This window comes from Anopheles coluzzii, chromosome 2 (assembly GCF_943734685.1).
Source record: "Anopheles coluzzii chromosome 2, AcolN3, whole genome shotgun sequence".
Taxonomy (NCBI): Eukaryota; Metazoa; Arthropoda; class Insecta; order Diptera; family Culicidae; genus Anopheles; species Anopheles coluzzii.
In genome coordinates this window covers 51,148,033-51,161,647 of record NC_064670.1, presented here as the reverse complement: position 1 = coordinate 51,161,647, position 13,615 = coordinate 51,148,033, and the positions used below count along the sequence as shown (strand labels likewise).

The 13,615-nt window shown below is 47.6% G+C and overlaps 1 protein-coding gene across 1 annotated transcript; it reads right to left on the bottom strand.

The window, feature by feature from the left end:
* Positions 1-3,766: 3,766 nt before the first annotated feature.
* Positions 3,767-13,365, bottom strand: LOC120949064 (uncharacterized). The gene is made up of 9 exons (XM_040366035.2): positions 13,019-13,365; positions 12,263-12,952; positions 10,417-12,182; positions 9,350-10,342; positions 9,114-9,283; positions 8,972-9,053; positions 8,656-8,901; positions 8,053-8,589; positions 3,767-7,986 (listed from the first exon to the last, which is right to left on the bottom strand). Exons 1-9 carry the CDS (start codon positions 13,275-13,277, stop codon positions 6,448-6,450), a joined length of 6,282 nt encoding a protein of 2,093 aa, XP_040221969.2. The 5' UTR covers positions 13,278-13,365; the 3' UTR covers positions 3,767-6,447.
* Between the last annotated feature and the right edge of the window lie 250 nt (positions 13,366-13,615).

Sequence of the window (13,615 nt, the reverse complement as noted above, 5' to 3'; positions counted from 1 at the left end):
GACTAGTGTTGGGAATTCCGTTTATTTTAACGGAAAGGAACGGAACGGAACAATTTCATTTTTGAAAAGGAACGAAAAGTGCACCTTGGGTGCAACAGAACCAATAAGGGTGGGGGGGGGGGGGGGTGCTAAAACGACAAACTATCAACCGGTGAAGATAAGGGGGGGGGGGATGAGGGAGTGTTTGTTACAGGATATACAAAGGTATTTCTTCAATCTGAAATCAAATCTGGCACTAAATATAGGTGGGTTCAACCTACAACCTACTAGTTGTATCAGCGGATTTCAAGTGCTTTTGTGAGACCGTCTTTATTGAACATCCCGATCAAACATGCTTGTTGCGAAATGAAAACCAACGCGGTGTAAATTCTTTGCCGAAACGATTTATTTTTCTACGTTTGCCAAAAAATTAGTCTTCGATTCCCGCTTTTGGTTTAGAGGCCTTCTCCGTGTCCTGTCGCCCCTTTTTATCCTTTCCTTGCCGAACCGAACGCGATCGGTTGAAACCCGAACCGATATCTCACATATTTAAAAACGCGCGTTTACGACAGGTCGTTGGGTACCTTGCGAAAAGGTTCCAACATTGTCCCCCCAAGTGTACCACAGTTGATCTTTCGCTAGCTTCGACTGGGGCTTCACTTTCTTATCGAACCTGTCAGATTAGCGCGTGTCGTTTGTTTACATTCGCTACCTCGTGTTAAAGTGGTCTCACGCAGCATTTATGAACAGTTTTCTTACCGTGCTTATCCTTTGCGCTTCGAAAGATGCTATCCCGAGCCCTATACTGTTTTTTGGAACCGTTCATATGTGCGAATGATTTCTGCAACGCGAGGTTATTATGTGGACCTTTTTGGCGGAGTCGGCAACTGCTACAGCGCGTTCGCCCCGGGAGATTGAACCATCGCTTATTTAGCAGTTCAAATTGCATCACCGGCCCATCCTCCTGCGGCGTTCCCTCCTGTTTACTAGAACTGTTTACTTGGAACCTTACAACAGCAAAATAGGATGGTTCCAACGACCTGTCGACATATGCGTTAGGAATTGGTGAGAGAGGAAAAGAGATGGGAAAAAGAGAGAATTTTGTTAAGGAAATAGGCTGAAAAGACTCGCAAGATTAGCCAGAGCGTTATTTACAAACGAACTGGCGGAATAAAAAGACATATTTTTTGGCAACAGCTAAAGTACAACAAAAAGGCTTTAACGTGTTCGGCATTAAATTATTTTTCCGCTTCGTTTTTTAACAATGCTTTTACTACCAAGTATTATTTTAAATACTGATTTTTTGTGTAACAACCATTGTCGGTCAAAGCTTTCCGGTACCACTAATAAGATTGGCTTACTTACTTACTTATCCGGCGCTACAACCGCTTTGTGGTCTTGGCCTGATTCAGGAGGATCCGAAACCGTTCACGGTCTCGCGCCTTCGTCTGCCAGTCCGTTATCCCTTAATGGCGGACGCCTCCACGCCATCTTGCCACCTTAATTTGGGCCTACCACGCCTCCTCTGTCCTTGCGGACGGTCCAAAAAGACTTTACGGGCTGGGTCGTCCGTTTCCATGCGTACAACATGGCCAGCCCACCGGAGCCTGGCGAGCTTGATACGCTGTACGACAGTGAGGTCGCCGTACATCTCGTATAGCTCGTCATTATAGCGGCTCCTCCATTGTCCTTCCACACATACGGGACCAAGTATCTTTCTGAGCATCTTCCTCTCGAACGCGACTAAGAGGGTTTCGTCCGATTTGGACAGTGTCCATGTCTCAGAGGCGTATGTGAGTACCAGTACTATATAGGTGCTATATAGTCCCAGCTTCGTCCGTTGCCACAGGATCTTTGAAGTGAACTGATTTCGTAGGCTGTAGAATGACCGGTGGGCAGCCAGCATTCTTGCACGCAACTCAGCTACCCATTCTATTGTCGTTGCTGACCTTTGACCCGAATTTTGGGACGAGTTCAAAAGTGCGTTCACCTATCTATACGTCACGCCTACGTAAATTTGGATTTGTTGTTGGTAGGGCCGCTATTGTTACCTCCATCAGTTTGGTCTTTGCCCCGTTTATCTGCAATCCGAGGTTCTCTGTCGCCTGCTCGATTCTTCGGTAGGCTTCAGCTACATAGGAGAGCCGCAGACCAATGATGTCTATATTATCTGCGTATGCCAGGATCTGGGTCGACTAGAAGATGGTTCCCGTGGTCTCCACCCTCGAGTCGCGGGTGGCCCCCTCTAGCGCCAGGTTGAATAGGAGACAGCCCGTCCCCCTGGCGCAGACCCTTGGTAGTAGTAAAAAGCCCTGAGAGTTTTCCATCCACCTTTACCTGACGTGAAGTGATGTTGGTCATAGTCATTCTAACTAGCCTTATCAGTTTGACCGGGACTCCAAATGAGTTCATAGCGTCATACAATTTTACCCCGGCGATGATATCATATACGGCTTTGAAGTCAATGAAGAGATGGTATGTGTCGTTTCTGTATTCAGCAATCTTCTCCAATATCTGCCGAATGGTGAAGGTCTTGTCGGTAAAACGCAAATCTATACTAAAACAAAAAATTACGTAAGTAGTTTCACAGCTGTACAAATAACACGCGTTTGAATGTGCTGGCCCTAAAACTATTATAACTGCTGGTTAACAACAACTCATACGTTTCTATTCATATTTTGCTTTATTTTCATATAGTCTTCACTAATAGAACATACTTGACTGTTCAATTGTGCATGATTTTGCCAAATATAGTTAATTCTTCGGGTCGTTTCAATGAAATGTGAATACCCGATCCAAACTCGCTGAACCAATGGTTCGGAATCACGTATGTTTTCTTGCACCTTCTGATCATTCGGGTCGACCCGAGATCGTTGATCGGCGGATTTTGATTCCGTCTTCGATCTAGAGCAGGGGTCTCCAAACTACGGCCCGCGGGCCGCATGCGGCCCTCAAGCGCCTTTAATGCGGCCCGCGAGGACTGGGTTAAGGTTAAATTAAATAGCTTTCTTTTCTAACAGATTATTTTCTTTACTTCTGAAAGATGAAAATCAAGATTCAATAAAAGAAAGCTGCAGAAATTTGATATATTTCAATAATATTTTCTTATTAAAACGAGATTTGAACTTCCACTCATTCTAAAGGTAGCGTCAAAATGGCCCTCAGCAAGATTGATTGTGAAGCAATGCGGACCGCGAACTGGAAAGTTTGGAGACCCCTGATCTAGAGCATCTGCTACTCCCACGGGTCGGAATTTGTAATGTACTCTCTGGAATGCACGACTCCAATTCGAGACCGGATCTGTCATTGTTAGTACGATTCCGACACCTCCAAACTCTTAACCACTAGTTCAACCCACAGTTTCCGGCCTCGACACTGACCGACTCTCGTCATCTCCGGTCGATTCCGACTCCCAACGACTTCGACTCTGGATGACTCCGACTCCGGACGACTTCAGACGACTCCAGATCTGGACGACTCCGACCAGCTTCGAACGATTGGCTTCGGTCGTGAAATGAATCGTATGATCCACCACCATGATACTATGGATCGCGATATCAGCTCCTTCCGAACTTGAACATGACTAGCGTGTCAAAAACATCTTTAAGCTAGTCTTTCAAACACAATGAGATTAATGCAAACGCTCTCTATACCTGGATGAAGTATCAGATGAAGAATTGTATACAAACATTAATCAGACTTTCAACTAAAAGTAAGAAAATAGAATTGTTGAATATACCGTCCAATGATCCGTTTTTTCTTTTATACACCAAACACAAGAAGGCGCCCATTTGCAGTAAACAAACCCTTTATTGAATGATACTGTTCCACCCATCAGTTCTTTCCACAAGGCAAGCTCCTAGTGATAGTGCGCGAATAAGCGAATAGCCTCCTCACGCACCCATGGCACACCGATACTGGAACGTTATGCTCCGAAACAAACGCCCTTGCTGGTATTGCTTTCCTGTTCACAGAATCTCGTCAAGATATAGCGTCTCGTAATATAAGCTTTTTCGTTTGTTTGCTCTATCCTTCCTGTTCAATTGATCCCACTTTACTCGTTAACCATGTTCACCACGCGCTTCGTTTAACAGTATATGCTGCCGTACTTCAGGCTTCACTCCTTCGCTAGTACTCTGATCGCTTCACACTCCCATGTCTTTAACAATGAATTGCTATCGTTTGCGTTAATTTTATTGTTCACTGATCCATATTTAAAGCGTTTTGTGATAAAGCTTGACTGATCGCCTGCTTATAATAAGTCAACTACCGAACAACTAGAGTGTCCCTTCCTACCGTGGGAGGTGCGATATTACCGCGGCGTGCTCTTCCTACCCCCCCCCCCCCCCCCCCCCCCGTTGCGCTTTCCTACCGATGAGTGAGAAGAATATGTTAAATGATCTCATCGGGAGATACGACAGTGCATGATTAATGCTTACAGATGTGTCCACATGGTTCATTACGGTTGATATATCATTGAATATGAGCGTGTATGCTACTTGTCTTGCTGTAATTACTGTTCTACTAGTAACGTTTCATATTGCAATATAGACCACAACACGGCCCCATCACACATCCACTGGCGCATCGTGCTCATTGCCACATATTTTTGTGCCCTTCCGCCCTGATTTAGTGCCTCGCCGCTTTCACGACACCGAAAGTAAAACGCTGACGAGCGCAACAAAACGTTTTTGAAGGGAAATGAAAAATGTAAAACTAAACTATCTCTATCATCTCCACACTCTGGACTTGCTGGACTAGAATAATGAGTTCGGCACAATTGCTGATTATTTGACTCTGCTGTCAGTTGTATACCGTCCCTATGGTGCTGTTTTTTTTTTTAATTAGTCGTCTTTTGCGAAGCATCAAGTGTATAGCTTTCCCTCATTCCCCGTATAGAAGGCCACAACATTGAACCAACACGCTGTATTCCATGAAAGTCTTTTTTAGAGTTTAACCACGCTTCATTGCCCATATGCAGCGTACTAGCACTCATCACAAGCATTACTTTAGCAGTTCCCATATCAAAAAGCACATTGTCACAATCAAAAAACCGTCAATTTGTGATGTACTCCTTCCCTACTCCAAGCACGGGCAACTTGCTGCATTGAATGTGCTTATCTACCGATTATTACCCTTTTGTTTTTTTATTAATCATGTTTCACACAAGATTCGATCATAAATGAGACTCTTTTTTTACTGTGAGTTACGCTGCTTTGAATCGTCTCTATTGGTGCCCCTTAATTGCACTCCAGTTGCTTGCTGTCACAAATCACGGCCAAACACATCAAACAAAGCTAATCAGATGAAGCATGTTAAAATGGGATCAATATGGCAAATCATTAATTATATATCGTTTGATTACAATTTTTACTGTCTCTACAAAGCGTAAAGGGAGGGTTTGCGCAAAATTATCTATAATTAAAAATTGACAACAGTGCCACTTGGCACAAGTGCAACGCGATTGTCGCTTTCAAGCTGACGCTGACAAATAAACATTCGGGCAGATGTCCACAGTTAAAAAATAGGAAAGATTTTAAAATATAATAACCTACACGCTTACTGCTGTTCATTACACGAGTTACAGTTGTGCTGGTGGGTGGGTAAGTAATATAATGTATAAATAAGTTAAGCCGATAAAGTCACTAGACTCGACGCGGATCGTACTACTGATATAAGCATATCTAAATGTATATATATATATATATATATATATATATATATATATATATATATATATATATATATATATATGAAGAACACACACGTTTCAAAGAAATACCAAACATACAACATACTTCATAATTCGTTGCCAAAAGTTGTCTCACAAAATTTGTAGACCAAAAAGGTATAATAAATAGTTGCCAGAGGAGTGCGAGAAAAATTGCTTACAAACACTTCCATCGTCATAGTCAAACGTAAAATATAATCCCTTCGCAAACACGCTACACTCGGACGATAGCCCGTTCTACGATTATCATTGTGCGTACCCAGTTTTGTTTTTACTCTATTCTGGCACTGTGATCGTGTCTGTTACTGATGTTTGTTTTGTAAATTATTAACAATAGTAGTAAAAAATGATTGTATAGGTCGCGTCGAAACCAACGCTACACACATCCATCACATTTCCACCACGCTGCCATTGTAAAGCGAGCAGGGGAACTATGTAAATGTGTGTCCAAACACCCTACCAAGCTCAGTTCTCCACGCTCCTATCACAAACTAATATCAAAACGCTTATTCTATTTCATTTCTGCTCTGCTGCACCTGGTGCTTGTAAAATTTGGTTGTAGAAAATGTCAAAACAATAAAAATAAACTACTCATCTCGAAAAAATAAAATAAACTCAACGTAACGGATAGAATCAGAACAGCCGAGGCCCTTTTTCCCCTGGACGCACAGGACGCACACATTTTAACGTATCCTTTCCTGCGCGTCACCGATCTCATCGACACCGAACGCGTATAGTCATTTGAAGCGATCGAAATGTTCCAGCAGCTTCTGGCAAACGGTAACACTGAAGGTAGTACTTAGCGCCTTGCAGATTGTGTCCGTGTTTTCGAGCTTGCGGACCACCTGTCCACTACCGGCTGCCGTTCGTCCCTGCCCAAACAGCTCGCCGGTCAGCAACGGATTGCCATTGTTGTTGTTGAACTTGTCCAGCAGCTTACGTTCTAGGGCAAGCACCTCCGTATCGATCGTGCCGCCGCCTCCACCGCCACTGGTCGCCGATGCACCGCGCGGTGGCGACGTGAGCAGATTGTTCAGATTGTTAAAGTACAGTACAGACGCCAGCTGCACCAGATAGCAGTCGAGATTGCGCATAAAAAACTCCTCCAGCACGTTCACGTTCAAGTTGTGCCGGATGAAGAACATGAAGAGTTCGTAAATGAAGTACTTGATGTTGCCCATCTCCATCGGGATGATGTTGGAGTCTTTCGTGAAGTACTCGAAGATTTTGACCATGTTTTGCGTGTGGCACGCAATCGTGGCAGCCGAAGCGGATGACGACAGCGACGACGAACGCATCTCCAGTATCAACCGGAACGCTTCCACGTAATCGTAGTTCAGCATCATCATGCGAATGTGATACTCCGTACCGCGTTTTGTCAGCTCCAGCACGTCGTCCTGACTATACAGCCCGTGAAAGATGTACAGACAGTAGTGGATGAAATCATTGCCCAGCAAGTGTCGCTCGTTGAACAGACGCGACGAGTCCGCGGAACGATCCGTTCCACCGTTCGCTCTTCCGCCTTCGCATTCTCCTACAATGCCGGCCTCTTCATCGTCATCCTCATCGTCTTCCTCTTCATCGTCCTCCTCGTCGTCTATTGCCAGTGATGTCGGTGAGGTGGCGTACGATACGGATTGCAACGAAGACATCGTGCTGTTGGCGTGCTGCTGCTGCTGCTGCTGCTGCTGCTGCAACAACAACCGTCCCTCGCCCAACGAATCCGGCAAGTCTCCGACCACATCATCCACCTCCTCTGCATTGCTGACGTCGTTTAGGCTTGAGCTTATTGTCGAAATACTATTGCTAATCAGCTTCTCCAGCGCACTCTTCAACACGAACGTGCGTCTGAACTTGGGCATCGATTTCAAGAACCGCAGCGACTCATCATATCCTAGCCCATCGTTTGTCGGCAGCTTCACCTCGTACGGAGCCTCGATGAACTGGGAGCTGTCCGGGATGCGCACAACACGGTTCGAGATAGGCAACCGCACCAGCTTGCCCGGTATTCCGGAACGATCGAGGTTAATCTCTTTGGCACACTGGCCCATATTGTTGTTACCCCAAGCCTTCACGACATGATCTTTCGTCATAATCAGCGTAAAGTCGGCCCCACACTCGACATGCTCCACATTGTCCACCGTCTCCAAGCGGGTAGGAATCAGCACCTCATTACGACCACCCTCGCGACCCAGCTGACGTTCGATGTTCTTGCCCCAGGTGTAGATGGACCCATCCTCCGTTACGATTGCAAAATGGTACAGACCGCTGGAAATCTAAGATAACGAAACAAACATTAATGTATCTGCCATACCGTACAGGGTTTGCTTTAATGCTCTTACCTTTACAATTCTTCCTTCAACCAAAGATGTGTCGACAAACAATGGGAAAAGATGCTCCATTGCGTCGTCGCCACCACTGTTGGTTGTTGCTTTTTCGTCCGCTTCATTTCCCGCCTGTAGCTTTTCGTTGCCTGCCGGTCCATCATCGGTAATCTTGATCTCCGGAATAATAATACTGGCATCCGTTGATTGTCCTGCAGCAGATTCTTCATCCGACGGGTCGCTCGTGTTCGTTTGCCTTTCCGTGTCTTCTTGTTTACTCGACTCTTCGCCCGTTGTCGTCTCGGTTTCGTCCTTGTCCGTTTCTTCAGTCGATTGCGGTGTCTTTGTTTCGCTTGGGGACGATTCCGCTGCGCTAGTGGTATGTTCTGTGCCGTTGTATTTCGATCCCGATCGCAGGATCGAGCTGAACTTGGAGTAACTACCGCCCTTACCGGTGTTGGAAGATTTTGCCCGTTTTCTTGCCTGCGTAGCTAAGCGCAATGCTTGCGGCGAAGATCCCCAGGTGTACAATTTGTTCGAAGTAGTCAAAACCAGCTGCAACGAAACGCTAATGCATGTACCAATATGTTTTATCATCTATAGAGGATGACGGATTCTTACGTTCACAAACAGTTTCGTATTGATAACGCATATCTCTTCGTCTAGATGCACCTTGCGGGGAACAAGCGAGATCAGGAACGATTTCCCATTGCGAGTATCAACGGTAACGCCGAACGGATCTTCCTGTCCCAATCCTAGCTGACCGTAGTGATTGGAACCGAACACGTACAGGCTGCTGTGGGTTTCGTGCTCTCCCCGGCACAGCACCATGGTATGTGCATGACCCAGCGCAATTTGTAGTATTTTCTATGAAGATAATTCGTTGCGAATTGTACATGGCGTCAAAACAAGCTCTTTTGTTAATATAATGATTTACCTTATTCCTGAAAAATTCCACAATCTTTGGTTTGTTGCAATCATTCACCGTTCCATGACCGAGCTGTCCAAACACGCCCCAGCTGCAGGAATATCGGAAGGCTTATTAACGCTGCAACCAATCGTTGTTACTCACTACCTACCCCCAAGTGTACAACAGCCCATTTGCCACCACCGCATTGTGATACTGGCCGGCAGCAAAGTGGGTGGTGCTCTTTCCATCCAACGTCTTTACTAGCATCGGTTGCAGGGCGTTGATAACGTGATTCCCGATTCCTAGCTGACCCAGATTGTTGGCGCCCATTGAATAAAGCTGACGAAAGAAAACATAAACCTTACTTAGCTCATTCCACCAACCGTCTTATTTCATCTCACTTACCCCATTGCTGGTGAGAAACAGCGTATGCAATCGACCACACTGAACAGCCAACACGTCGAGCTCAATCTGACGCAGAAAGCTTACGGCCGGTGGTTGGCCATTTGCTCCAATGGCGTCCCCTTGCAGTGCGGTTCGACTCAGCGCACAGTTTACACCGTTCGAGCCCCAAATGTATGCCGTATGGCTAACGACAGCGGCCGCATGAAAGAACCCAGTCGCAATAGGAGAAAACCGTGCCAGGCGCATCTCGATCGCGCGCTCCTCATGGTGTACGCGCACATGCTTCAGGGCGTTCAGAAACGAGCCGTCGTGGTGCATCTTCAGCTGCTGGGCCCGAACCGATACGGCCAGAAACGTTTCAATCAACGCTTTGCAGAAGAACAGCAATGGACGGCCGGATGGTTCCTTGGCGGTGCTTTCATGGTTCGACAGCCGGTGCATCAGCGGCCGATACACGGGATGAAACGGGTTCAGCTGGCGGATCAGTCGCTCCAGCACGTTGATGTCGAACACGTCCAGATTTTTACGTATCAGCTGCAGGTAGTTCATCGTGTAGTCTCGCAGGTAGATGAGACACTCCATAAACAGTTCGTTCGACAGGTTGTACACGAACGCGTTCGTTTCGGCCGGCGTTGCTGCCTGCGTTTCGGCGACCGTTTGTTCCCACGTGCCTACGAGACAGCTGAACACATCGAGACAGGTGCCGCGCGTCATCGCCAACAGTACGGCGGTAGAGTAGAGCTTCCCGTGGGCAAGCATGATGCAGGCCAAGCTCGTGTGATACTTGCTGTTCGTAACGATGTAGTTCCACAGCGGGATGTAGTTTTTGTCCACCGTGCAGCGCTCACACAGCGTAAGAAACATCAAGTTCGATAGGTGAAACTGGTCCGCCGGGGAAATCTGCACGTCCAGCATCACGTCGTCGTTGTCGTACGAGAAATCACTGCATTGTGCGCCAGTGTTGATAGGTTTGAGCGTCGTCCGTGAGTTCAGCTAAAAAGGGAAAGAAAGATGCATAGGCGGTTTGAATTGACACTAAACATCCCACGCGGGGAAGCTCATCTTACGTTCATCAGCGAATCGTACACAACGTTCCCCAGGTGTGCCTCATCGACCAGCTGCCGCATGACGTCGTGCATCAGGAACTGACTGTTGATGATGTGCGAGTTGCGCAACGCCATTGCGGACAGCTTCATCAGAGCTTTACTCTCGTTTGCCAGCGCTAACTTCAGTGCCGTCTTCATCGGCGACAGTCTCGCCACGTTGTACGTCATGAGCGCCTCCGAAATGCGCTTCCTTTGCAACAGCACGTCCCCGGCGTATTCGATACAGCTCGCCAGCGGCAGCCCAAACGTGGCGCAAAAATCTTCGCACGCCGCCCAAATGCACTTGTGGGCCATATTTAGGAACAGATTCTTGCCACAGTCTGCCAGCTCAACCGAATACAGATTGCGATCGGTTACGATCACGGCCTGGTCGAACTCGATGCTGGGAAACTCTTCCGCCATGACCTGCTGCTCGGACATGTCCAGTTTGCGCTCCATGCGCAATCCCCGCTGAATGCGCAGATAGTTTGAAACGGCCGACTTTTGAAAGATCGATCGTCCATCGTTCGTTTCCCCTGCGCTTGACTGTGGTTGTTCCGGTGGATCGGTATAGGGCGCTGCGTCCACCGTCCCGTCCTCCTTCCGACTGGCAGGGGACACACGATGTATGTCGAGCACTCGCTCATCCGGAAAGTGAAAAACTCCCAGCAGCGAATGCTCGTTGAAATCACAATCGTCGCCCATCTTCATTGCGGCTATTTTACTGCTGACCACACTGACCGTATTCGGTACGCCCGACTCAGTTGTGCTGCTGCTAGTAGTGTCATCCACCGAGCTATTTCCATCCACTTTCGACTCCAAAGGCTCTTCCGGTGGGTCACCGGTCGGTTCTTGCTCCTCCTCCTGCACGCTATGCAGCACGTACAGCACGTTCTTCGTCAGTAGCGTCGTATGGCACTGCTTTGGCAGCTTGTAGATGTGCAACGGTATCAAGCTAATGTCCATACTGTGCACCGACAGCGTGTCCGAGTAGGAGTGCAGTGCGCTGAGCAAATACTTTCCATCCAAATGCTGCACCACAAAGTACGGACCGGCCGGTGTCGTTAGAATCTCCGGGTACATGCCCGGTAGCTCCATTACCGCCAGATTTGCCGCCTGCTCCTTGTACTTTTCACGTTCCTTCGCACGGATTCGGCTTTCCGAAAGCTTCAGCTTGAGCGTGCCGATTTTCTTCGCACCGAGATCACGCAACGACAGTAATCGCGCTTTGGCCGCAGGGAACAGCTTCGGCAGGGCGCCCTGCTGCTGTTCCGCTTTATCATTACCGTCGGTGGCGGTTTCGTTCTCTACCTTCTCGAAATCATCCCCCGAAGGTGGTTCCGAGCTGTTGGGGCTTGAATCGTTACTGTCCGCGTCGTTGTTCGGTTGCGAGCCGGCGCCTTGCTGCCGCTGCTGACTTCCGCTTGCCGTTTCACCCTCCTTGGGTAGTGAAAGTACAATCTGCCAATCTTCTATCGGAACGGAGCCGCTTTCACTGCCCGTGCCATCGGACGAGAGAGATTTGAGCAGCTCGGACTTGAGGTCCTGCACGGAGGTGGGAGTGATGGCGCCAGGAAAGGTGTACTTGATAGACTTTTGCTCCAGAAGTAGCTTCCATTGCTCTTTGGTAGATGTATTGATCATTAGGCTGATCGTTTCCATACTATTGTCCTGACAGATGATCAGCTTCTCGATCGATCCTCGCTCACAGTTCGTATCGCCGAGAAACGAACAGTTCGGCATGAGTCCTGAAAGATAACAGAGTTGTTGAGACACTTTGTGTAAAGCAGAGCTGTTTTATATACGCCTCGGAACCGTCCTCATTTACCTACGACACATATCGATCCATCCGAATAGCCCAGAATGGCTCGCGGTTCATTTGCAAGCGTTTTCCACCAGCTGCAGCACGTTGGATACGGACAGGACAACGATACCGTCGACTCCAAGCTGGAGCTGATGGAAATCGTTTCCTGTGGCGTAGACGCCTTCGATGTAGCGTCCCCGGGTATGCTACCACTCTCCTTCAGCTGGCACCCGTCGGCAAAGAAATCTTCGATCGTTTGCATCGCAATCGGGGTGTCGGTACCGGTGGCCGATATGCTGCGATTCGCATTCTCCTCGGCCCGTGCCCGCTCCAGCTGCTCCAGGAACAGCTTCCGGTAGATACTGTTAAGGGAAAAGATTTCATCGATCTTGTGTGTCGTGTACGTGGAGCTCGACTTTTTGATGGTCGGTGCGTCAAAGATGAGATTCGGTTCGGACGACGATGGGCTGCCTCCGCTGGCCGTCCCCGCACCCTTGAGGCTAGCCTCGGAAGCAACCGACGAACGGTGCGACGATCTGCCCGTCTGTGGATGATTGTTGTGCGAATTGTTGGGACATGTTTGAGGGTTTGGGCACTCGTGCGGCCCAATGAACGGAACGATGAAGGACGTAATCTCGGGAGCGCGTTTGCCATCTTCGTACGATTTATCACAAATTGCTAGCGCCGGCACGATGTGCAGCGTGTTGTCATAACCTGCGACGGGAGAGGGTGTGGGTCAAACAGTTGAGCGCTTTCAGTGATAAGAAAGAGCATGCTTACAAAACACCAACAAACGGGAGCCTTCATTGTCGAAACACACGTCCTGAATTTTCTTCTGATTCTCGGCGAACCAGCACAGCAGCATCAGGTGAACCTCGCCATGGTGGTCGATGTACCGGAACAGTATCTGATCATTCTGGCGCACGAGACACAACAGCTGATACTCCTTGTCGATTCGAATGCTAGCCGAGAGTTTTGCATTCACGTTCGTGATCAGTGTCGATAGCCGGAGCACATCCCAATCTTTTAGCGAAGCCATTAAATAATTTTCCGTATCGAAGGGACAGGAAAAACACTGTTGTTTTTTTCTTTCCTTTCAGGCCTGAAAAACCATCTGACAGCACTTGTATTTTGACGTTTTGCTGGATGGTTTTGACGTTTCGACTTTTTTGCGATGTTTTCAGACGATTTGGCCTTGAAGGCAGGGATCTTCATCCACAAGTAAAGTGTTACTTAAAAAAATGGGTCAATAATCAAACGTAGATTGTGGGTAAACATATAATTGCAGTCAACTTAACATTAAAATATAATTTGATATTTGGCACATTCATGATTTACCAAGCCTGGTATTCACAAAAATATTTGCCACATGCAGGA